Genomic DNA, 27634 nt, shown 5'->3' with positions numbered 1-27634 from the left:
TCCATACTTTAAATTATATGTTTCATGTGTCATATAATATAATGTGCCAAATAATCTATGCATAATAAAAAACCTTAGGAATATAAAAAATAAAATGAATATATTTGGTATGGATGGGTCTGTAACAGTCTGCTCCAATAAAATATAACACCATAGAGAGAAAAAAAATCAAAATTATACAAATACATTTTTGTTTCAGTCACTACACACCTCCAAAAATGAAGTAAAAAGAGGACAAAATTTGTACATACTAACAATTGCAACTATAGCTCATCCTGCAAAAAACAAGCCCTGATATAAACCTATGAACCGGTAAACGTGAAAGTTTTAAATGCATCACCTCAAAACAGTGTCAAAATTCTTATTTATTTTTATTCCCACCTTATAAAATATTTATTAATGTTTCGTATAGCAATATTCAGTAAATTAAATGGCGGAACTAAGAACACAGCTTATTCCGCAAAAATACAAGCTATTGAGGTATTTCAATGAAGAAAATATAAAAGTTGTGCTTATTAAATTTTAGGGAGGGAAAAACAAAATTAAAAGTAATAAAATGTACGGTGTCTTATGGAGTTTAAGAGAGGATGTGTATGTGTTATGTGTAGGCGATTGGCAGCCTGACACTTTGATTCTAGTAAAAAAAAAAAAAAGGAGCACCGGTCTAACACTGTCTACTTTAAAGGAAACCCTTTTGGGGTAATTCTGCAGATTTATACCATTCTAAAGCTGTGAGGCTGCCCCACTGAAAGCTTAGCTACCAGCAGGAACTTATCTTCATTCCTCAAGCTTTCAGTCCTAGAGGTCCGGCTTCTGTCACCAGTCAATACTAAGTGGATGGCTGTCAGCACTAACTGACAGTCAGCTCTACAGTGCATCAATACATCACTGCTAAGTGGGCTGTGAGTCAATATGTTGTAGCGTGGTTACATACACCGTTCAAATGTACTGAGCAGTGACTGAAGTGAGGCTGGCTGCACCTCTATGAGTGAAAGCCAGAGGCTGCTGGGTGGAATAAAGTTAATTTCCTTCTGGTAGCTTGCAGCTTTGGAATTCTAGTAAGCTGCAGGCTAGCCTCATATCTGCAGGTTTTTAGCAATTGGATATGTAGGGATCGCAGGAACGTGGGATGCAGTGACCAGCAGGAGGCAGAACAAGAGTTAATGGGTTTATTACAGGGAATACTCCACGCAGGGAGAGTGTAAGAGGTATAGAGGATAAGGCTCAGTATACTAACAGGAAGGGAATAAATTTTCATATAACGGGTAAACTTATCAGTCTGATGTTTCCGGATGGTAAAGGCTTGAAATCCCACTGTGGCGCCGCAAGTGACATGTGAAGTCTCTTGCCTGGTCCTGCAGGAAATGGAGGCACTGTCTCTCCTAGGCACTGCCTCGCGGTCTCGGGCCAATGCACACATTGCGGAGTAGTCTGTGGTGCCGACGTGGAATGATTGGTTTCAGAGGCGGGGGCTGGGACTCTGCTACCATTTATGTATTGTTGATGTCATTATATAGTGATATTAAAATATTAACAGGACGTCTTAGTATTCTGTATACCTTTTGGGATAATACATCTTTGACATGCAGTATGTATCCATGTCTCCTCCTAGTTCGTGTTTCATACTGACATAGCTGTGAAATGTAATAGAGTGTAGTCTTCTTAGATAAAATTACTTTAATCCCTTAATATAAAAGATTGTATGCAGTACTCAATCACTGCAATTGTAGCCACCATGCCTTAGGGGAGGAAATCACCCCTGATCTTATGATTTATTAGATTTATTAGGCTACACGTACTGCAATCAATTACAAATTTGCCATAAAAAAATTAATGAAAAATAGAAAAAAATTGACGGCATGTTGATGCCAATACTGCTTTGACTTTAACCAGATACCTACAGCTATTAATTGAATTCCAATCCCTTAAAGTTTCCTGATAAATTAATTACTTTATTTTCCATGTCATGTATGAACTTTTGAGTGTTTTAAATAAATGTCTCAGTGTAATTGTGTATTGACTTTTCCTTGTGTTTCTAAACAGGTTGACAAGTATTTAACCCTGGTATAACTTATCAGTGGCATTTTTAAATACCAAATGATTTGATTGTATTAACTGGGATGAAATTTTACCCCGCAGCTCTGAACAATGACATAGTCACTTTTAATACCCTAAAACTTGTTGGTTTTGTGCCTGAAGCTTTTTAATCTAAGAGCCTCATCCTTTTTTGTCCGGTGAGCATAGCCACATAAAAGGATTGATTTTGTGGGATGAGTTCTAGTTTTCAATGACACTATTCCTTTTACCGTGCAATATATTGGAAAAATATTGGAAATCAGGAAAAAAAAATTAAATGCGGTGAAATAGCAAATAAAATATAAATAAATGCACTTCCACTATCGTTTTTAGAGTTTTGTTTTTATGGCATTCATTGAGAGGTAAAGGCTACCTGGCAGTATGATTCTGTAGGTTGGTACGAGTATGGTGATTACATACTTGTCCAGTGTTTTCATTTAATTGGTAAAATAAAAAAAATTTGCACAAAAAAATGTTTGTGTTGCAATTTTCTGAGACTTGTAACTTAATTATCATCCTGCAGTCATGTATTACTCCTCTACATCTGCCACTTCTACCATTGTCTTTAAAGGGATTGGCTACTTTATCATTTTTTTAACCCAATGCATACCTCCCAACCATTGCAAATCCCAATTTGAGGAGCTAGCCCATAAGTTCAAGGATGTATCTTGACTTCAATTGCATCTATGTTTTATAGAAACAGATATAGAAGAATTTAATGGTGCACCACGATCATCATGCTTCAGCATTCTAGACAGAGCATGATAATCCCGCAAGGACATTTTAAAATGTTAAGTGACTTTATGGGAAAAAAAGAAAGAGACAGTGCTTAGACCAGTTGTAATCCAGTAGAAAAGAGCAAGGATGTGATAGGCAAGTGTGTGTGCATACAGTATAATCATACTGTGTGTTTGGCACTGTGGGAGCATCATACTGTGTAGAGGGCTGTGAGGGCATCATACTGTGTATAAGTGATTATACTGTAGGAGCATCATACTGTATGGCAGGTACGGACTGGGACTGAAATTCAGCCCTGGCATTGCAATCACACAGGCCCATGTTGTCCCCATCTCCAAGCAACAGATGGGGATATATTACTAATATTACCCTGGCTGGAGGAAAGCAAGATTTACTACAAGACCAATATTTCTAATGATACCTGTGGCCTGCTGGGGTAAGTGATGGAGTCAGCGACTTTGTGCTGCATCACAACTGTTAACTGAATCAGTGTTCTCAAGACACCCATACTGTTAACAATGTAGTAGACAAGGCAGCCCATGACCAAACAGGCCCTTCTAACATTTGCCAGAATTGTCAGATGGCCAGTCCATCCCTGCTGTATGGTTAGAATATAATGTGACGGCATCATTCTGTGTGTGTCAGGAGAATGTACTGTGGGGGAATGTAATTTCGCAGCATCATAATGTGTGTGGGAAATGTACTGTAGGGGGCAACATAATGTGTGTGGGGGAAATGTAAGGGCATCTGTGTCGCTGAGTCACAAATGTGACACGGAGTCACTACTCACAGACAAGCCATGAGACAGGGTAGTCAAGAGGTCCTGGGTCAGATACTAAGCAAGTTCATCATAAACAGAGGAGTAACACAAAGGTGTAGTCAGGTAATAGTCTGACGTCAGAATTGCAGGAATGCAGAGGGTCAAGACAAAGGGGCTGGGGAAATGGATGGTCAAAGGCAAGTTCCAAAATCAGGCATAAAAAGATCAAAAATAGACATTACACTGTGTGTTGGGGATTGTGCTGTGGAGGAATGAAACTGTTCGGGAAATTGTACTGTGGGGGCATCATATTGTGTGTGGAAGATTGTAGTCTTAGGGTGTCATGCTATGTTTGGGGAATGTACTGAGGGAGCATCTTTCTAGGAGAGAATGAGTTTATTGTGGAGACACCATACAGCTTGTGGTGATTGAGGTTGGTGGTAGCGTACTGTGTGTGAGGGAATGTGCTATGAGAGTATCATACTGCTAGTCAAGGATTGTATTCTGGGGCAATATGCTGTGTGGGGGACAATCTAAAGTGTGGCGCATTATACTTTGTGTGAAGGAATATACTTTGGGGACATTTTGTTATGCAAGGAAATGTATTCTGGAAGCACCAAATTGTGTGTGGGGGAATGTACCTTTCCCACACGCAGTGAGGTACATCATACTATGTATATGGGAATGTACTGTGGGGGCATCTTCCTATGTGTGGGAGAATAAACTATGAAGGAATCATACTGTGTAACATAGTAACATAGTTAGTAAGGCCGAAAAAGGACATTAGTCCATCCAGTTCAGCCTATAAAATTCTGTCAGAATAAATCCCCAGATCTACATCCATCTAAAGAACCTAACAATAACTGTAAGATACAATATTGTTATGCTCCAGGAAGACATCCAGGCCTCTCTTGAACCCTTCGACTGAGTTCGCCATCACCACCTCCTCAGGCAGGGAATTCCAGATTCTCACTGCCCTAACAGTAAAGAATCCTCTTCTATGTTGGTGGAAAAACCTTTTCTCCTCCAGACGCAGAGAATGCCCCCTTGTGACCGTCACCTTCCTTGGTATAAACAGATCCTCGGAGAGATATTTGTATTGTCCCCTTATATACTTATACATGGTTATTAGATCGCCCCTCAGTCATCTTTTTTCTAGACTAAATAATCCAAATTTTGCTAATCTCTCTGGGTATTGTAGTTCCCCCATCCCCTTTATTAATTTTGTTGCCCTCCTTTGTACCCGCTCTAGTTCTATTATATCCTTCCTTAGCACCGGTGCCCAAAACTGTACACAGTACTCCATGTGCGGTTTAACCAGAGATTTGTACAGAGGCAGTATAATGCTCTCATTATGTGTATCCAGACCTCTTTTAATGCACCCCATGATCCTGTTTGCCTTGGCATCCGCTGCCTGGCACTGGCTGCTCCAGGTAAGTTTATCAGCAACTAGGATACCCAAGTCCTTCTCCATGTCAGGTTTACCCAGTGGTTTACCATTCAGTGTGTAATGATGATATTGATTTCTTCTTCCCTTGTGTATAACCTTACATTTATCATTGTTAAACTGCATCTGCCACCTTTCGGCCCAAGTTCCCAACTTATCCAGATCCATCTGTAGAAGAATATTATCTTCTCTTGTATTGACTACTTTACATAGTTTGGTATCATCTGCAAATATCGATATTTTACTGTGCAAACCTTCTACCAGATTGTTAATAAATATGTTGAAGAGAATAGGTCCCAACACCGACCCCTGCGGTACCCCACTTGTCACAGCGACCCAGTTAGAGAATATACCATTTATAAACACCCTCTGCTTTCTATCACTAAGCCAGTTACTTACCCATTTACACGCATTTTCCCCCAGACCCAGCATTCTCATTTGGTGTACCAACCTCTTGTGTGGCACGGTATCAAACGCTTTGGAAAAATCAAGATATACCACATCCAATGACTCACCTTGGTCCAGTCTATAGCTTACCTCTTCATAAAAACTGATTAGATTGGTTTGACTGGAGCGATTCCTCATAAACCCATGCTGATATGGCGTTAAACAGTTACTATCATTGAGATAATCCAGAATAACATCCCTCAGAAACCCTTCAAATATTTTACCAACAATAGAGGTTAGACTTACCGGCCTATAATTTCCAGGTTCACTTTTAGAGCCCTTTTTGAATATTGGTACCACAATTGCTATGCGCCAGTCCTGTGGAACAGACCCCGTCGCTATAGAGTCTCTAAATATAAGAAATAATGGTTTGTCTATTACATTACTTAGTTCTCTTAGTACTCGTGGGTGTATGCCATCCGGACCCGGAGATTTTTCTCTTTTTTAATCTTATTTAGCCAGTTTTGCACCTCTTCTTGGGTTAGATTGGTGACCCTTAATATAGGGTTTTCTTTGTCTCTCGGCATTTCACCTAGCATTTCATTTTCCACCGTGAATACCGTGGAGAAGGTGTTTAATATATTAGCTTTTTCCTCATCGTCTACTACCAAACTTTCCTCACAATTTTTTAATGGGCCTGCACTTTCACTTTTGATTCTTTTACTATTGATATAGCTGAAGAACAGCTTGGGATTAGTTTTACTCTCCTTAGCAATATGCTTCTCTGTTTCCTTTTTGGCAGCTTTAATTTTTTTTTAGATAAAGAATTTTTCTCCTTATAGTTTTTTATAGCTTCAACGGTGCCATCCTTTGTTTGGTAACGTAACATAAGTGCATCATACTGTGTGTAGGAAAATAAACTGTGGAAGCATCTTACTGTATATCATACGGTGTGGGTGCTTTGTACTATGGGAGCATCATACTATGCACAGGCAATGTGCTGTGGAGTATGATAATGTTTGAAGGGAATGTTCTGTGGGGCATCATATTGGTGTTTGGAACTAACACTTATCTTACTGTATGTGAGGGAAAGTACTGCACAGTTGGGAGCATTATACAAAATTTTGAAAATGTAATGTGTGGGCAACATAATGTGAGGGTAATGTACTAAAGTGAAATTTTACTGCATTTGGGGGCACTATGACGACATCATATTGTTTATAGAATAATGTACCATGGGGCAACATATTGTTTGTAAGAGAATGTGGATATCATACTATGTGACGGAATATACTGTGAGAGCATTAGAATGTGTGTAGGGGACATTGTGGGTGAATGTACTATTTAGGTAACTTAGGACATACGGGAGAATGTATTGTGGGGGCATCTAGCTTTGTGCTGGGAAAGTACTGTGGGGCAACATACTCTGTGGTAGGAATGTACTGTAAAAGCATTAAACTGTGTGGTGGTAATGTACTCTGGAGGTATCATACCATCTGGAGTGGAATGTACTGTGGGAGAGTTATACTCTGTACGGGGAGTGGATTTTGAGACATCATAGTGTGTGGAGAGTATGTGCTGTGTGGGCATTGTACTGTGTCGGTGGAATGTTCTGTGGGAGGCATCTCAGTGTGTGAGGGGTGTATAGCATGGCACTACTGCAGGGTGCACAAGTAGGGTACCCAAACAAAAGCTCAATAGTGAAAAGTAACTTGGCACGCAACTTAAGGGTCCATAGAAGAAAATTTTATTATACAGTCTGCAAAACGTTTCGGCCTACATGGCCTTCATCAGTCGGACTGCTTAAAAGTATAGTGGAGAAATGGGGAACAAGCGTGAGTTCCTACTCTAATGGAAAACTTGTAGGTGTAGGTGAGAACAGACGAGACGAGACAAGCGACGGAAACCGCCTCCAGCCTGACGCCCATCACCACTGACCTCCCATGCCTCATAAGTACCTGCTATACTACCACACGGCAACTAATATAACTACAGAGAAACTGGTAACAAGCCTTCTTTTCAACATAACAGGCTCTTCCTACAACTATTCTGAATTAATATACGATACTAGGGAGCCGGACAGCTCACCTACAAGTTTTCCATTACAGTAGGAACTCACACTTGTTCCCCATTTCTCCACAATACTTTTAAGCAGTCCGACTGATGAAGGCCATGTAGGCCGAAACGTTTTGCAGACTGCATAATAAAATTTTCTTCTATGGACCCTTAAGTTGAGTGCCAAGTTACTTTTCACTAGTGTGGGGGGGTGACAGTGGGGGCATCATACTGCACGGGGGACTGTGGGTGATATTCTGCGAAGAATCTTGTGTTGTTTCTGTGACTAAACTGGACAAGCTGAGTAAAATTGTTTTGTTGAAGATGAACCTGGACTTTGACTGTCATTGTGTGGTGTTAAAAGAAAAGGACCCCTGGCAGTGTGGAATGGACCCTGACTTACAAGTGAGTGGACTACAGTGTGTTAATGTGGCGGAGGGCCAGGGTGTGCGAGTACTGCCACCCTCAGCTACAATGACCCCCCTAGCCTCCGTTTCAGGGGCATGATACCTTATTGGAAGAATGTACTTGGGGACATCATACTGTGTGCGATGGGCTGGGGCATCATACTGTGTATTGGGGAATGTACTCTGGGGCATCATACTGTGTAGGAGAATATACTGCTATGTTTGAGGAATGTAATGTGGAGGGTACCTTACTATGTGTGGATGAATGTTCTGTGTGAACATCATACTGTTACAGGGGATTTGTGGGGGCATTGTGCTGCGCATGAGGTAATGTACTGTGAGGGTGTCATACTGTGTGTCGGTGATTGTACTGTGGGGGCATTATACTGTGTGTGCTAGAATGTACAGTTGGGACATTATATTGTGTGTGTGGGAATATACATTGGGGGCATCATGCTGTGTGGTGGGATGTACTGTGTATTAACCCCTTTCTGACATATGACGTACTATCCCGTCCATGTGCCCAGGGACTTAATTCCCAAGGACGGGAAAGTACATCATAGCGATCAGCGGCGCTCATGGGGGGGAGTGCCCGTGATCGCGACTGGGTGTCAGCTGATTATCACAGCTGACACCTGGCACTATGTGTCAGGGGAGGTCACGGACTGCCCCCGGCAATTATCCCCTGGCACACTGCGATCAAACCTGATCGCAGTGTACCGGAGGATCAGGGAAGCATCGGCAGGGATAGGGCTCCCTCCGTGCTTCCCTGAGACACCCAGCGCAGCGTGATGTGCTGCTCTCCGCTGGGGGCCTCCTTCCCTGCAAGTTCCCAGATCCAATATGGCCGTGGGAGTCTTCGGGAGCCTGCAGGGAGGTGGCCTCCTCAGTGCCTGCACAGCGCAGGCATGAAGAAGCCTGCTGCAGCGCCTGTCACATCGCTGATCTGACACAGCGCTGTGTGACGTGTCAGATCAGCGATCTGACATATGACACTGATGTCCCCCCCGGGACAATGTAACAAAGTAAAAAAAAAAAGTGTAAAAATAATTTATAACAAAATCGCTAAATGAATAAAAAAAATATTCCCTAATAAACTCATTTTTTGAAAATAAAAAAAAAAATAAAAGTACACATATTTGGTATCGCGGCGTCCGTAGCGAACTGCCATATAAGTGTCCCACAAGTTAACCCCTTTATTGGACCCCTTAAAAAATAAAAAACAAAGCAAAAAATAATGCTTTATCATCATACCACCGAACAAAAAGTGCAATAACGCGCAATCAAAAAGATGGATATAAATAACCATGGTACCGCTGAAAACGTCATCTTGTACCACAAAAAAATGAGCCACCACACAGCATCATCAGAGCAAAAATAAAAAAGTTATAGCTCGCAGAATAAAGCGATGCAAAAATAATTATTTTTTATATAAAATTGTTTTCCTTGCATAAAAGCGCTAAAACATAAAAAAAGATATAAATGAGGTATCGCTGTAATCGTACTGAACCGCTTTATCAATTTTACCAGACGCGGAACGGTGTAAACGCACCCCCCAAAAGAAATTAATGAAATGCTGGTTTTTGTTCATTCTGCATCCCAAAAATCACAATAGAAAGCGATCAAAAAATGTCACATGCCCGAAAATGATACCAATAAAAACGTCAACTCGTCCCGCAAAAAAATAAGACCTCACATGACTCCATGGATTAAAATATGGAAAAATTATAGCTCTCAAAATGTGGTGATGCAAAAACTATTTTTACAATAAAAAGTGCCCTTTAGCGTGCGACAGCTGCCAAACATAAAAACCCGCCATAAATAGTAAATCAAACCCCCTTTTATCACCCCCTTAGTTAGGGAAAAATAATAAAATTAAAAAAAAAATTATTTATATCCATTTTCCCACTAGGGTTAGGGTTAGGGCTAGGGCTAGGTTTACGGCTAGGGTTAGGGTTAGGGTTAGGGCTAGTGTTAGGGCTAGGGTTAGGGCTAGGGTTAGTGCTGAGATTAGGTTTAGGGGTGTGTTGGGGTTAGGGTTGGAGTTAGAATTGGAGAGTTTCCACTGTTTAGACATATCAGGTGCTCTCCAAACGCAACTTGGCGTCTGATCTCAATTCCAGCCAATTCTGCGTCGAAAAAGTCAAACGGTGCTCCTTCCCTTCCAAGCTCTGCCATGCGCCCAAACAGTGGTTTACCCCTATATATGGGGTATCAGCCTACTCAGGACAAATTGTACAACAACTTTTGGGGTCCAATTTCTAATTTTATCCTTGGGAAAGTAAAATATTTGGGGCAAAAATATGATTTTTGTGGAAAAAAAAATGATTTTTTTATTTTTATGGCTCTATGTTATAAACTTCTGTGAAGCACTTGGGGTTTCAAAGTGCTCACCACACATCTAAATAAGTTCCTTGGGGGGTCTAGTTTCCAAAATGGGGGTCACTTGTGGGGTTTCAACAGATTAGGCACATCAGAGGCTCTCCAAATGCAACATGACACCCGCTGACCATTCCATCAAAGTCTGCATTCCAAAACGTCACTACTTCCCTTCCGAGTCCCGACGTGTGCCCATACAGTAGTTTTCTCCCACATATGGGATATCACTATACTCAGGACAAATTGGACAGCAACTTTTGGGGTCCAATTTCTCCTGTTACCCTTGGGAAAATAAAAAAATTAGGGACTAAATGATCATGTTTGTGGAAAAAATATGATTTGTTTATTTTTACGCCTGTGCGTTATAAACTTCTGTGAATTACTTGGGGGTTCAAAGTGCTCACCACACACCTAGATAAATTCCTTGGGGTGTCTAGTTTCCAAAATGGAGTCACTTTTGGGGGATTTCCACAGTTTTGGCTCATCAGGGGCTTTCAAAAAGGCAACAAGACACCGGCAGACCATTCCATCAAAGTCTGCATTCCAAAACGTCACTACTTCCCTTCCGAGCCCCGACGTGTGCCCATACAGTAGTTTTATCCCACATATGGGATATCAGCGTATTCAGAACAAATTGAACAACAACTTTTGGTGTCTAATTTCTCCTCTTACCCTTGAGAAAAAAAATTGGGGACTAAAAGATCATGTTTGTGGAAAAAATATGATTTTTTTATTTTCATGCCTGGGCGTTATAAACTTCTGTGAAGCACATGGTGGTTCAAAGTGCTCATCACACATCTAGATAAGTTACTTGGGGGGTCTAGTTTCCAAAATGTTGTCATTTGTGGGGGGTTTCCACTGTTTTCGCACATCAGGGGCTTTCCAAATGCGACATGGCGTCCCATCTCAATTCCATCCAAAAAAAATCAAATGGCGCTGCTTCCCTTCTGAGCTCTCCCATGCGCCCAAATAGTGGATTACCCCCACATGTGGGGTATCAGCGTAATCAGGACAAATTGCACAATAACTTTTAGAGTCCTGTTTTAAGGTCCATTGGGAAAATAAAAATTAGGGGTGAAAAGATCATTTTTGTGGAAAATATATGATTTTTTAATTTTACGGCTGTACATTATAAACTTCTGTGAAGCCCTTGAGGGTTCAAAGTGCTCACCACATATCTAGATAAAGTTCCTTGGGGGGGCCTAGTTTCCAAAATGGGGTCACTTGTGGGGGGTTTCCACTGTTTAGGCACATCAGGAGCTCTCCAAATGTGAGATGGCGTCCGATCTGAATTCCAGCCAATTTTGCAGTGAAAAAGTCAAACGGCACTTCTTCCCTTCTGAGCTCTGCCATGTGCCAAAACAGTGGTTCCCCCCACATATCAGACATCAGCGTACTCAGGACAAATTGCACAATAGCTTTTGCAGTCCAATTTCTCCTGTTACCCTTGGTAAAATAAAAAAATTAACCTGAATTAATTTTTTTTGTGAAAAAAAGTTAAATGTTCATTTTTTTTAAACATTCAAAAAATTCCTGTGAAGCACCTTAAGGGTTAATAAACTTCTTGAATGTGGTTTTGAGTACCTTGAGGGGTGCAGTTTTTAGAATGGTGTCACTTTTGGGTATTTTCTATCATATAGACCCCTCAAAGTGACTTCAAATGTAATGTGGTCCCTAAAAATAAAATGGTGTTGTAAAAATGAGAAATCGCTGTTCAACTTTTAACCCTTATAATAAAAATGCACTATAGGAAACAGAGAAGCGCAATAGGGTCTTATCTGAGAACAAAGTTATAAAGATATATAAATCCACTCACCCACTGAAGGAGAGATCAAGCATATGGATATCGTCAGCTGCTGCACGTCCAAATGGTCAGACAAGTGACCGCCAGTATAACACTTCTAATGGAACTTAGTTTTTTGGACTTTCATGCGCTGCTTGACATAATAGACAATCCAGTTATATTGAAAGATCAATCTTTTATTCCCATTTAATCCCAACGCGTTTCGAAGTGAAAAACACTTCTTCCTCAGGGGATGACAAATATTCATATATGTGGGAAATGTTACTTATTAAGTTTTTTGTGTGCCATATCTCTGTGATTTAAGAGCATAAAAATTCAAAGTTGGAAAATTGCGACATTTTCAAAATTTACGCTAAATTTCCATTTTTTCACAAATAAATGCAAGTTATATGAATGAAATTTTGCCACTAACATGAAGTACAATACGTCACGAGAAAACAATGTCAGAATCACCATGATCCATGGAGCGTTCTAGAGTTATTACCTCATAAAGGGACAGTGGTCAGAATTGTAAAAATTGGCCCGGTCATGAACGTGCAAACCACCCTTGGGGGTAAAGGGGTTAAGATCTATGGGACAGACATTGAGAGTCTGCCTCCAGAGCTTATGTTAAAAGACAAGGGGGTTACCAATGTGAGACAGGTAATGAATGACAGTCTGATCTCCTAATCTACCTCTCTCACACTGGTAACTCCCCCTTCATTTAAAATAAGCTCTGATGGCAGAACCTCCTGGAGATCTGTGTCCAGCCCAATGATCTTAAGAGCTCATTTACAGAGTAAGACAAAGGTAAATTTCCCTGGAACTACATCAGATTGCAGATAAAGATATAAATGTATTCAACTTTCTTTTAACTACGTGCCCATATAGATGTTACAGGATGGTTGAATCTACTGACCCATTCCTTTTTAAGTATTCATTGCTTTTTCTTATTCCATAGAGCAACCTTGCTTGATTCCAAAATAGAGATACTTTTGGAAGGCTTGTTAAAATCAATAGATTCCTCATTTAGCAAAACATTGTTTGAAAAAAAAAATATGTTGGTGTTGTCATGAACATCTTTGGGTTTTTTAATGCATCCTATGATTTTGTTTTCAGTAGCAGTAGCTGTCTGGCACTGGTCAATAGTGTAGACTGAGTGTGCTGTCTACAATGCGTGCATAGCCTAATATATTAGCTTAACCTATTTAGTACATAATCGTACATGTTGTTACCCTGGCCCAAGTGTATGGCAGTATATTTTCTGCATTAAACTTCAATTTCCATTTCTTGGCCCAAGCCTCATAATTATCTAAATCTCTCTGTTATATTAAATTATCCTCATGTGTTGAGTACTTTGCAGCGCTTTCCCATTTTCCAGTACAGTATGTGGTAAAATGAATGCCCTCACGGTATTTTACATGAAAAAAAAACAAGATCTCATATATCTACTTGGACAGAAAAATATGAAAGTTATAGCTCTTGGAAGAAAGAGAGGAAAAAAATAAAACACAAAAAAGTGAAAAATGGTCATGTCGGGAAAGTGTTAACAGTAGGAACAATTGTCTGTCAGCCATGGTACTTATTTCCTGCATTACTCCGGGGTGTATGCCATTTGGACCCGGTGATTGCTTGCTGGGTTAAGCAGATGAAAATAGTGACTTTCTGGTATCCCTGATCTTGTCATGTGTCATGGGATTTCCTTGCAAAAATACACAGAGGAGAAGGTGTGGCGCCCTACGTCTTTACCGCAACAAAAGGGTTAAATATTTACTGTTTTGCATGTGTTTTGTAAGCAAGGGGAGTTATGCTTTATCTACTAGAGACCACAACACACACAATTTACCTCACTCCCTTGTCTGAAGCTTAGAGCTTTGCAGACACACCCTCACTGGGAGGGGGAGGAGCAAAGTTGTTTTGAGTGGAGAAGGAGAGAAAATGGAGAACGCTCCAGGAAGCCATGCCATGTGCTTCCTCCTGGAGCAAAGCTAAGAAGAATCAGGGAGTCAGCCCCTAGGTCATCCATGCTTTCAGAGCAGGGTGGTAAGCTGAGAGACTGTGTGAGTTTATACAACCAACAGCAGAGTGTTTTCCCCGGGAAGACTGCAGCAAACTAGGATCAATGAAGGATTGTGCAAGAAGGAACTTGAGCTTCACACAGGATCCAAGCTACAAGTTGCCAGAGGAGAAATACACAGTGAGTAGTGGCTATACTGGCAGTTCTAGACTCTGGGAAGCCTTAGTCCCAGAAGAGACTAGAATAGCAGGAAGCTTACACCGAGTCACAGCAGAGAGAAGGATAACTCCCATTTTGCAGAGCAGACTGTAACCTGGTAAGAGTTGTAATATCTCCTCTGAACTGCACCTGAACTACAGTAAATGATAAAGTGACTTTCCTTGTCTCCTGCCTTATTACTCTGTGCCTTCTACTTCCATCACAATCTCTGGGGTTCAGCCCTGGTTGGAGAGGGTTAAACATCTGCACTGCCATCACCATCTACTCCCCCAGGGATCATCTGCAGTGCCGGCTATACTACAGTCGAACACTCCAACTGGCGTCACGAATCACTACATAAAATTTAGCCCTAATCAATACTCCCCTTTGACCGCCTGGGGCCACGAACCAGGTCACTGCCACTGTGACACATCCCTTTAAGATTACCGGCCCGGTACCGAGTATCCCACGGCCTCTGGGGTGCGTCAAAGGCATTTAACCATTTCTCGGCCATTGATGTATATGTAAATTAAAAGTCGTGCCTCTGCCATTGATGCTTACTCGCATCTTTCCCTGCAGATGATGGCTTATTTAATCAGCCAGTATGTGCTTTAACCTGTTAGCCCATTAAATGTTGCTGTCAATCTCTGATTTTGGCATTTAACACGTGCTGGCCGATAGTGCTTCTTTCTAAGCACCTGTAACAGAATTGCTAGGCGCCGATCGGTTTTCATGCTGTCATTTGCTGAATACCATCATGCTTGTCATTACGATACTCCTGTGAAGGCCAGCCTGTAGCTGACATTAACAGGAGATCATGATTTTCACTATGCAAAGCAGTTCTGGTACCCTGATATGTATAGCACAAGTGATCAGGGAACTATTAAATACAGTAAAAAGTAAAAAAAATGACGTTTTTTTGTTGCTGCAACATTACAATAAAATGCAATAAGAGGCAGTCAAAACATTGTATCAACCCCCAAATGGTATCAGTAAAAAACATCAGCTCAGGGCACAAGCAATAAGCCCTCGGAAAGCCCCAAATCCCAAAAAAGAAAACATTATAGGTCTTGAAAAATGGAGACCAGAGAACATTTATTTATTTAATTTAACTGGAGAATCATATTATCAGTTCAGTTTTACCATATAGTTAGGTGTCGGGATTCTCCCACTGCGCGGAATAGATCCCAAGCATTATCCGGTACTGTGGTCCCCCATTCAAGTTCAGCTGCTGCAATTGCTACTCAGCATAGATGTCGCCCCCAGCATCTTGCTTAGGCTTGTGGTATACATTTGGTTGTTGCTGGCTCTACAGCCAAGTCTATGGTAACCAGTGATATACAGGCGCAGTCTTGCGCTCTGGAGTCTAAGTCCCGACATCACCTTAGTGAGCATGTCCGTGATGTGACATCGTCTTATTGGTGGGATAATAGCTGCTCTAGTGATGTGACAGCGCCGGATTGGCCCGTGGTCGACGCCTCGACCGACTGAGCTTGAGTATTTGGGGTGGAGCCTAGCATGTAAAAGGCTCTCAGCAGCGCAAGTGGGTGTGCTAGTTTCATTTATGTTTGGTGTGTGTGGGTGGATACTCTACCACTCTGTCTGCACTGTTGCATGTGTCCTTTTATGCTTAGTGTGTGTACACATTGGCAGGCAGATTGCACACTCAAGCGGCTTGGTACCCATGGCTCAGCGCCTGAGTCTTAGTCTTCTACATGCTTAAAGTACCGGTCAGGTACAGGTACAGTAGTAGCAGGACTGGGGTAACTTGACGCTTGGCTTAGCATCTGTTTCATTCGTGTGTGTGGTTAGCACAGTCCAATTACAGAGCAAGCACAACCCTTATGCTTTACTTCTCTATGAAGGCAACAAGGTATTGTACCTAGCATTATAAGAGTTCTTCCTTTCGGCTCAGCATCTGCTTCATTCGTGTGTGCGGTTAGCACAGTTTAGTTGCTGAGCTAGCTCAATCCATGTGCTAACTTCCCTGTGACGTAAACAGGGTATAGTACTTACCATCATTAGGGCAGTACCTCTCTGTGAAGTAATAGCGCTTAGTACTCAGTATACCGATCCCACTGTGTGTCATTACACAGTGCGTGTAAGATGAATGCTTGCTGCATTGTTCACCTTACATCATTCACACTAGCAGCAGGTTACAGCTCTGCACGGTGCACCCTGGGTTGTGATTGCACTTTATTTATATTTTGTTTAGTGCAATCCGCCAACCCTAACATAGTTAACATGGTAAATAAAAAAATAATTGTGGAATTGCACTTTTTTTGCAATTTCAGCTTACTTGGAATTTATTTCCAGCTTTCAAGTGCATCACATGATAAAATAAGTGATCTCATTCAAAAGTACACCTCGACCCAGAAAAACACAAGCCTTCACAGTTATGAGGACGGAAAAATAAAAAAGTTATGGTTCCTAGAAGAAGAGGGAGAAAAAAGCAAAAAATGAAAAATCGCCGGGGGTTGAAGGGGTTAATGGATTGCCCGTTCCCTCATTCTCTTCCATCATGTAGCCCTATTTTTTTGAGGGGACAAAGCTATCATTTTTGGAGCTTACTCTTTTTGAAGTTGAAGAATATTTTTGGATTATTCTTACTTTCTTTAACAGTCTTTCGGTTTCAATCTTTTTTTGCCTTTATTTTTTAGTTACACACTTTAATTTTACATCTATAATTTTTTAATGCCTCATCCATACCATCTTACTTTAGGTCTAACACTTTCTTTTTGTCATTTATTGTGCCCCGTGCCCCTTACAGCTCTACTTAGCCATAATAGTTTTTTGCAATTTCTAAGTTATTTATTCCCAGGATATATATTAAATTACATGAGCTAATATCATAGGTGCTAAATAATTAGCCTGTCTGAAGCTTAGTGCTTTTTTAGCCTCTCTACTAAGCATCTTATTAAAGGTTGTATGAAAAAGTATTATTTAATGTTCACTATTTTAAATTGGAGAAGTCTAATGGGCATCTCTGGTTCACATGTTTCTCCACAAGCAGCCATTTTGAGAACAGGAGACTTGTGCCATTTATGAAAAAGGAGGAGACCCTATAATAAATCTGACTGATAAGTAAAACTGTGCTGATCTTCTTGTAACCTTTACCTTTTTTGTGTAAATTAAATTATTTTCTTTCTTAGATTTTGTGACATTTCTCTTCCATGAGGTGCCATTGTTGGTACTGTAAAATGGGAAAAGGGGTTTATAGGCAACTGTCTGCTGTAGACCCAATTAATGAATAATTAGACTTGCAGTGGGTACGGAAAATATTCAGACCCTTTTAAATTTTTCACTCTTTGTTTCAATGCAGCCATTTGGTAAATTCAAAAAAGTTCATTTTTTTCTCATTAATGTACACTCTGCATCCCATCTTGACTGAAAAAAACAGAAATGTAGAAATTTTTGCACATTTATTAAAAAAGAAAAACTGAAATATCACATGGTCATAAGTATTCAAACCCTTTGCTCAGACACTCATATTTAAGTCACATGCTGTCCATTTCCTTGTGATCCTCCTTGAGATGGTTCTACTCCTTCATTGGCATCCAGCTGTGTTTAGTTAAACTGATAGGACTTGATTTGTAAAGGCACACACCTGTCTATATAAAACCTCACACCTCACAGTGCATGTCAGACCAAATGAGAATCATTAGGTCAAAGGAACTAGCCAAGGAGCTCAGAGACAGAATTGTGGCAAGGCACAGATCTGGCCAAGGTTACAAAAGAATTTATGTAGTATTCAGGGTTCATAAAAGCACAGTGGCCTCCATAATCCTTAAATGGAAGACGTTTGAGACCACCAGAAGTCTTCCTAGACCTGGCCGTCCAGCCAAACTGAGCAATCGTGGGAGAAGAACCTTGGTGAGAGTGGTAAAGAAGATCACTGTGGCTGAGATCCACAAATGCAGTAGGGAGATGAGAGAAAGTTCCACAAAGTCAACTGTCTCTGCAGTCCTCCACCAGTTGGGTCTTTATGGCAAAGTGGCCTGACTGAAGCCTCTCCTCAGTGCAAGACATATCAAAGCCCACATAGAGTTTGCTAAAAACACATGAAGGACTCCCAGACTATGAGAAATAAGATTCTCTGGTCTGATGAGATGAAGATAGAACTTTTTGGTGATAATTCTAAGCGGTATGTGCGGAGAAAACCAGGCAATGATCATCACCTGCCCAATACAATCCCAACAATGAAACATAGTGGTGGCAGCATCATGCTATGGGGGTGTTTTTCAGCTGCAGGGACAGGATGACTGGTTGCAATTGAAGGAAACATGCATGCAGCCAAGTACAGAGATATCCTAGATGAAAATGTTTTCCAGAGTGCTCTGGACCTCAGACTTGGCCGAAGGTTCACCTTCCAACAAGACAATAACCCTAATCACAGAGCTAAAATAACAAAGGAGTCGCTTCAGAAGAACTCTGTGACCATTCTTGACTGGGCCAGCCAGAGCCCTGACCTAAACCCAATTGAACATCTCTAGAGACACCTGAAATGACTGTTCACCAACATTCACCATCCAACCTGACGGAACTGGAGAGGATTTGCAAGGAAGAATGGCAGAGGATCCCCAAATCCAGGTGTGAAAAACTTGTTGCACTCTTGCCAAGAAGACTCATGGCTGTACTAGCTCAAAAGGTTGCTTCTACTCAATACTGAGCAAAGGGTCTGAATACTTATGATCATGTGATATTTCAGTTTTTCTTTTTTAATAAATTTGCAAAAATTTCTACATTTCTGTTTTTTTCAGTTAATATGAGGGGCGGAGTGTACATTAATGAGAAAAAAATGAACATTTTTTAAATTTACCAAATTGCTGCAATGAAACAAAGAGTGACAAATTTAAATGGGTCTGAATATTTTCTGTATCCACTGAACCTGAGGTTGAATTCTTATTATTTAGAATTTTTGTAGTCTAAACTTTAGCTTTGTTCCTAAGACTTTTATATCACCTTGCCTTATCTAATATTTGGAGTCTAAGTTTACTGAACATACAGTGACTATTAAAATCATGTAAATAATAATAAGAATTTTATTTCTATAGCACCAACATTTTCTGCAGCACTTTACATTTCAGAGGGGACTTGTACAGATGATAGACATTACAGCATAACAATAATCACATAGATCATAACAGATACCAAGCAGAATGAGGGCCCTGCTCGCAAGCTTACAATCTATGAAACAAACCTAGTATATATACTCGAGTATAAGCCGACCCGAGTATAAGCCGAGGCACCTACTTTTGCCATGGAAAGCTGGTTAAGCTTATTGACTCGAGTATAAGCCAGGCATGCATTGTCCCCACATTCCTGTCTGGGTATGCATGGCTCCCCCGTCCCTGCCATTGTATGAATGGCTCCTTATACCCTATTGTTGTATGCATGGCTCCCCAGTCATTGTATACATGCCTTCCCATCTCTGTCATTTTTATGCATGCCTCCCCTATCCCTGTCATTGTATGCATGCCTCCCTGTCTCTGTTATTGCTTGCATGGCTCCCCTGTCCCTGTCATTGTATGCATGCCTCCCCCATCCCTGTCCTGGTATGCATTCCTCCCTATCCCTGTCCTGGTATGCATTTCTCTCTGGCCCTGTCCTGGTATGCATGGCTCCCCCGTCCCATCCTTGTATGCATGGCTCCTTATCCCTTATAACTGTTGGCATGTTTCCTATTGAAAAAAACAAACCACATCCTACTCACCTACCTGCGTGCCCTGGGTGCAGGCACTGCATCTCGTTCCGGCACCTGCAGCTCTTCCTGTCGAGCAATCACGTGGCCCTGCTCATTAAGGTAATGAATATGTGCTCCACACCTATGGGAGTGGAGAGCATGGCATATTCATTACCTTAACCCCTTTCCTTCAATGGACGTAATATTCCGTCCATGTGACCTGGGACCTAATTCCATATGGACGGAATATTACATCACAGCGATCAGCGGTGCCCACATGGTGAGCGCCGCTGATCGCGGCCGGGTGTCAGCTGATTATCACAGCTGACAGCTGGCACAATGTGTCAGGGGCGGTCACGGACCGCCCCCAACACGTTAACCCCTTGCATACCGCGATCAAACACGATCGCGGTGTACCGGGGGTTAAAGGGAAGCATCGGCAGGGAGGGGGCTCCCTCCTTGCTTCCCTGAGCCCCCAACAGCAGCGCAATGTGCAGCGCTGCTGCAGGGGTTTCCTTCCCTGCTGGTCCCCAGATCCAATATGGTGGCGGGGGCCTGCAGGGAGCTGGCTTCCTCATGCCTGCAAAGCGCAGGGAAGGAGGAAGCCTGTGTAGTGCCTGTGACAGATTGCTGATCTGTCACAGCAATCTGTGATGTGACAGATCAGCGATCTGTCACAGGACAGTGATGTCCCACCTAGGACAATGTAATAAAGTTAAAAAAAGTGTAAAAATAATTTTTAAAAAAATCGCTAAATAAATAAAAAAAAAATATTCCCTAATAAATTCATTTTTTGGAAATTAAAAAAAAAAAACAATAAACGTACACATATTTGGTATTGCCGCGTCCGTAACGATCCGCCCTATAAAACTGTCCCATTAGTTAACCCCTTTAGCAAACCCCTTAAAAAATAAAAAACGAAGCAAAAAATAATGATTTATTATCATACTGCCGAACAAAAAGTGCAATAACGCGCGATCAAAAAAATATTAATAATACCGCTGAAAACATCATCTTGTCCCGCAAAATATGAGCTGCCGCACAGCGTCATCAGCGAAAAAATAAAAAAGTTATAGCTCGCAGAATAAAGCGATGCAAAAATAATAATTTTTAATATAAAATTGTTTTCATTGCATAAAAGCGCCAAAACATAAAAAAACAACATAAATGAGGTATCGCTGTAACCATACTGACCAGAAGAATAAAACTACTTTATCAATTTTACCGCACGCAGAACGGTGTAAGCGCACCCCCCAAAAGAAATTCATGAAACGCTGGTTTTTGTTCATTCTGCGTCCCAAAAATCGGAATAAAAAGCAATCAAAAGATGTCACATGCCCGAAAATGATACCAATAAAAACGTCAACTCGTCCCGCAAAAAATAAGACCTCACATGACTCGGTGGATCAAAATGCGGAAAAATTATAGCTCTCAGTATGTGGTGATGCAAAAACTATTTTTACAATAAAAAGCATCTTTTAGCGTATGACAGATGCCAAATACAAAAACCGCCATAAATAGTAAATCAAACCCCCCATTATCACCCCCTTAGTTAGGGAAAAATAATAAAATTTAAAAAATGTATTTATTTACATTTTCCCATTAGGGTTAGGGTTAGGGCTAGGGCTAGGGTTAGGGCTGAGATTAGGGTTAGGGGTGTGTTGGGGTTAGGGTTGGAGTTAGAATTGGGGGGTTTCCACTGTTTGGGCACATCAGGTGCTCTCAAAACGCAACATGGCATCTGATCTCAATTCCAGCCATTTCTGCGTTGAAAAAGTCAAATGGTGCTCCTTCCCTTCCAAGCTCTGCCATGCGCCTAAACAGTGTTTTACCCCCACATATGGAGTATCAGCCTACTCAGGACAAATTGCAAAACAACTTTTGGGGTCCAATTTCTCCTGTTATCCTTAGGAAAATAAAAAATTGGGGGCAAGAATATCATTTTTGTGGAAAAAAATATGATTTTTTTATTTTCACGCCCGGGCGTTATAAACTTCTGTGAAGCACTTGAGGGTTCAAAGTGCTCACCACACATCTAGATAAGTTCGGTGGGGGTCTAGTTTCCAAAATGGGGTCACTTGTGGGAAGTTCAAATAGTTTAGGCACATCAGAGGCTCTCCAAACGCACATGACACCCGCAGACCCCTCCATCAATGTCTGCATTCCAAAACATCACTACTTCCCTTCCGAGCCCCGACGTGTGCCCATACAGTAGTTTTCTCCCACATATGAGGTGTCAGCGTACTCAGGACAATACGATTTTGTTATTTTCATGACCAGGCATTATAAATTTCTGTGAAGCCCTTGGGGGTTTAAAGTGCTCACCACACATCTAGATAAGTTCCTCAGGGGGTCTAGTTTCCAAAATGGTGTCATTTGGGGGGGTTTCCACTGTTTAGGTACATCAGGGACTTTCCAAAGGCAACATGACACCCGCAGACCATTCCATCAAAGTCTGCATTCCAAAACATCACTACTTCCCTTCCGAGCCCTGACGTGTGCCCATACAGTAGTTTTCTCCCACATATGGGGTATCAGCGCACTCAGAACAAATTGGACAACAACTTATGGGGTCCAATTTCTCCTGGTACCCTTGGGAAAATAAAAAAATTGGGGACTAAAAGATCATGTTTGTGGAAAAAATACAATTTTTTTATTTTCACGCCAGGGCATTATAAACTTCTGAGAAGCACTGGGGGGGTCGGCGACTTTTGAATTTTTTTTACCCGTTTCGCTCAACTCTAATAAAGACCTTCATTTAAAAACTGCATTTTGTGTTTACTTGTGTTATCTTTGAATAATATCTACATTTGTTTGGTGATCTGAAACATTTAAGTGTGACAATCATGCAAAAGAATAGGAAATCAGGAAGGGGCAAACATTTTTTTCCACAACTGTATATATATATATACAGTATATATATATTATATATATATATACTGTATATATATATATATATATCACCTGTGCTATAAATCTTTATTTTCTTTTTGTGTTTAGATTCCAAAATCGTGTCATTTGTGGGGGTTTCCACTGTTTTGGCATATCAGGGGCTTTCCAAGCGCGACATGGTCTCCGATCTCTATTCCAGCCAAAAACGTCAAATGGCGCTGCTTCATTTCCGAGCTCTGACATGCGCCCAAATAGTCGCTTACACCCACATATGGGGTATCAGCATACTCAGAACAAATTGCACAATAACTTTTAGGGTCCTGTTACCCTTGGGAAAATAAAAATTGGGGGTGAAAAGATCATTTTTGTGGAAAAAATATGATTTTTTTAATTGTACCGCTGTACGTTATAAACTTCTGTGAAGCCCTTGTGGGTTCAAAGTTCTCACCACATATCTAGATATGTTCCTTGGGGGGTCTAGTTTCCAAAATGGGGTCACTTGTGGGGGGTTTTCACTGTTTAGGTACATCAGGGGCTCTCCAAACGTGACATGGCGTCCGATCTGAATTCCAGCCAATTTTGCATTGAAAAAGTCAAACAGCGCTCCTTCCATTCTGAGCTCTGCCATGCGCCGAAACAGTGGTTCCCCCCCACATATCATGTATCAGCGTACTCAGGACAAATTGCTTAATAACTTTTGCAGTCCAATTTCTCCTGTTACCCTTGGTAAAATAAAAAAAATTGAACCTGAAGTATTTTTTTTGTGAAAAAAAGTTCAATGTTCATTTTTTTTAAATATTCAAAAAATTCCTGTGATGTGCCTAAAGGGTTAATAAACTTCTTGAATGTGGTTTTGAGCACCTTCAGGGGTGCAGTTTTTATGATGGTGTCACTTTTGGGTATTTTCTATCATATAGACCCCTCAAAGTGGCTTCAAATGTGATGTGGTCCGTAAAAATAAAATGGTGTTGCAAAAATGAGAAATCGCTGGTCAACTTTTAACCCTTATAACTTCCTAACAAAAAAAGTTGGTTCCAAAATTGTGCTGATGTAAAGTAAACATGTGGGAAATGTTACTTATTAAGTTTTTTGTGTGCCATATCTCTGTGATTTAAGGGCATAAAAATTCAAAGTTGGAAAATTGCGAAATTTTCAAAATTTTCGCCAAATTTCTGTTTTTTTCACAAATAAACACAAGTTATTTGAATTTAATTTTTTCCACTACATGAAGTACAATATGTCACAAGAAAACAATGTCAGAATCACCGAGATCCATGGAAGCGTTTCAGAGTTATTACCTCATAAAGGGACAGTGGTCAGAATTGTAAAAATTGGCCCAGTCATGAACGTGCAAACCACCCTTAGTAGTGAAGGGGTTAATAAGCGGGGTCACGTGATCGCTCGGCAGGAAGGGTTACAGGCGCCGGTGGCTGGAACGAGATGCAGTGCCAGCACCCAGGGCATGCAGGTAGGTGAGTATGATGTGTGCTGGAAGCCAGCAGCTGCGGCTGGCACTATGCACTATTACAGCAGCAGCACAGGCTTTAGGCACAGCCGCCAGCTCCTGCCTCTGTGACCCGCCGCTCCCCCTCCCCTGCCAGCTTTCTGGGAAATTAGCTTGTGTATAAGCCAAAGGGGGGGCGCTTTCAGCACAAAAGTGCTGAAAAACTCGGCATACACGAGTATATATGGTATGTTCTTTCACAAAACAGATATTAAATACAATAAATAAAACAAAAAAAAAAAAACAAACGAACATGCTTGCAGTTATTTGCTATTACAGTAATTATAACAGCTTGTAGAACAAGGTGAGTTTTAAAACTAAGCGTACTTCATTAAAAATGTGATTTTTTTTTATATTTCACACTCCAAAAAAAGTCAAAAGCTAAATTACTGTACTTCAAAATGGACAGTGTAGCAAGTATAACCTATGATGCAGAAAATTAGGCCTTATATTCCTGCCTCAACCAAATTTTTTTTTTTTCCAACCATCGTTATGCTAGGAAACAAAAAACACATTTTAACATATTCTTGATTCTAACATATCCTTTTTCTCTTCATAGTGGCAAGGCCGAGCAGCTAGTTTTGACAGTCAGGGTTCATGCCCTTCTCCAAAACCTCCACCTACCCCGTGAAAAGAAATCACGCTCAATGCCTGAATTTGAACCAACTTCCAGACTTGTTTGAGAATCCTGCAGAAGATCTCTCACCTCCTTAACAGCAAGTCGAAAAACCAACAGGTCAAATGGTCTTTGCTTGACGTTCAAGAAGAGTGCAGGAAAATGTACATGTGATTTGGTTTCGTCTTGGTCTGTAGTCTCCTGAAATGTTATATTTTGATGTTTTCATGATAAAAATGGACAACAAAATGGAGAGATTTGATAACAGACTGAAGCAGACTCATTTTATTGTGTGGATATTTGTTGTTATGTGGACAATGAATGTAAATTGAAGTGTTCTTCATTACCTGGAACCTGGGAGATACCTTCAGGGCTTTAGTACTGACATCTTGACTATAGGCCAGGGTTCCACAGATATGGAGGATTAAGAATTTAAATAATTGCGATTTATATTCTATTCTAAAGATCTTGTACGTCCTTTATATGTGAGAACATAATCATCAACCTGTGTTGTCTTTGATGATTTTGTGTAATATGACAAAAGAAATGATTTTACATCTTGAGCTTTGTTTATGCTTGCTATGACCCTCACCGGCAATTTCCAGTGCTATATTGAATTAACTTTTAACTTTTTATGGGAGTTGATATTTTTACACCCAGCTCATTGAAATTTCAGGAATGCATTCGAATGCAATCCTCTTACTACAAAGGAGATCTTTTACATAGCAAGGATCCCTGCACTGCTCTCAGGAAAAGTCAATACAGACAGCAATGGCAAAAAGGCAATGTTCAGTGTTTCCGCAACATGCTGCATGTCATTTGTAGCCCTTTTGCTAGTGAATGTTTTGTGGATCAGCTTCTTTGGCTTATACCGTTGTTCACAATGATATATGGTCTATCCATTTATTTGTTGAAATTTGACATGTCTTTGTCTTTATTATGGTCTGCCAATGCTCATTGAATATATATTACAAAAGCAAATCACTGCCTTTTGTTGAAGCTCATATCTAGCAAATCCGAAATGATATTTCACTCCACAAAAAGAATGAGTTTTCTATCATTAATGCTGATAATAAAAATTAAAGATATGTGGTTGACCTATTTTCGAACAAACAAAAATGCCATAAGAAAAACTTTATTAAAGATATCTTGTACAATTCCACATAAGTGAATGCTAATTGCTTACTTAGTGCTATGTAAGACCAGTATCATAATGCAAGGGTGAAATTTATCAGGTTCAAAAAGGGGACAGACAAATATCACATACAGTAAATTGGCAAGGTTGAAGAAAAGAATTTCCTAGTACTGATGAGCGGACGTGCATGCTCGGGTACTAACGAAGTGTCTTCGGCGTGCTCGAAACATATGTTCGAGTCCCGGCGGCTGCAAGTTTCGCGGCGCTTAGGCAGCCACAACACCTGCAAGGATTGCCTGTTTGTTGGGCAATCCCTGTATTTGTTGGGTTGTCTAAGAGCTGCGAGACATGCAACATGTTTTTCGAGCACGCCAAAGACACTTCGTTAGTACCGGAGCATGCTCAATAACAGTATCCAAACACATTCGCTCATCACTAGTTCCTAGTATCCGAAATCCCCACTTTATGCTGTACAAGAGAAAACATCTGCTTCAATAATAACACTCTTTCTTTTTGCTATGAAATGGACTGCATTCTGTTCTGATTTATTTTATTTATTATTAAACATTTTTTTCATTATTTTGAGTAAATCACATAGAAGGGAAACAAGGGTAAAAGGAATAGCCTTATTATTGAGTCTAATAAGAGCTGCGTAAATCTCTATGCTGTTTTTTCTCATGGGGGTGGCTGTGGATAGGCAGACTTTTTTTCTTCACCTGGATGGGTTTTTAGGATTCAAGGAAGGAATTTGAAGGTTTATATCATAGTAAATGAAAACACAGTAAATAAAATTAAATTATAGACACACTTTTCTATCCTAGATGATCATCTCTAAACTCCTCCATCATACATCACCAAGAATATTGCATAATATGAACTGTTAATTAATAAACCATTTTAGACCTACAGGGATATTACAGATGTGTCCTTATTTTCCCTAATTAAGAGATAAGTGGCATGATATCACCAGCTTTGAAAAAAAAAACCAGGATTTGTTTATTCTATATATGTGAATTTTGTTATCTCCTTATTGGATCCAAATGCACGTGGGAATTCTCCTTCCGAAATACAACAGTTGAACTTTGAGTCTTGGGATCAATAACTCTTATTCTTTCTCCTGTGGACAGATTATTCAAAGTCTGATCTAAAAAACAGTCTTATGTATAGATGACTGCTTTGGAATAATTACAAAAAGAAGAAGAAAATAATTAAAATAATCACTATAGGATTTACTATTTGGCCTTGTTCATCAACCATCTGTCTTAGTGTAGAAGGACATTCTAGTCCCCCAAATCTCTGGAACTGTCTGATTCTAGGACTACCTTATCCCTTCTCATCCTTATTAAAATATTTAGTACCTGCCAAGCAACTACAAGAAGAATAGTTTTGGTAAGTGTTCCCATTGTTATTGTGAAAAAAAAAAGTTTTGTTTCCCTTACACGCATAAGTAACCTGAATTAAGTTGCCTTACTGTGAAGATTTTAGGTTGTTTACTTCTATGTCTGATGTTACAGAGAGCAAAATTGTGGTTCTAGCTAATAACAATTTACAAAACTA

At 40.4% G+C, this 27634-nt stretch overlaps 1 protein-coding gene across 1 annotated transcript in view; it reads left to right on the top strand.

The window, feature by feature from the left end:
* SYT6 (synaptotagmin 6) overlaps positions 1 to 26991 on the top strand; it is a 720884-nt gene extending 693893 nt beyond the window's left edge. The window contains exon 7 of the mRNA XM_073587078.1: positions 24886 to 26991. Coding sequence (XP_073443179.1) covers positions 24886 to 24957 — 72 coding nt within the window. The 3' untranslated portion in view covers positions 24958 to 26991. The remainder of the gene's footprint in view (positions 1 to 24885) is intronic.
* The last annotated feature ends 643 nt before the right edge of the window (positions 26992 to 27634 follow it).

Source organism: Dendrobates tinctorius, unplaced genomic scaffold (genome assembly GCF_039654945.1).
Source record: "Dendrobates tinctorius isolate UK_male_01 unplaced genomic scaffold, ASM3965494v1 ptg000098l, whole genome shotgun sequence".
NCBI classification, from domain to species: domain Eukaryota; kingdom Metazoa; phylum Chordata; class Amphibia; order Anura; family Dendrobatidae; genus Dendrobates; species Dendrobates tinctorius.
The sequence above is the reverse complement of the archived record's forward strand: the minus strand, read 5'-3'. Positions and strand labels throughout refer to the sequence as shown.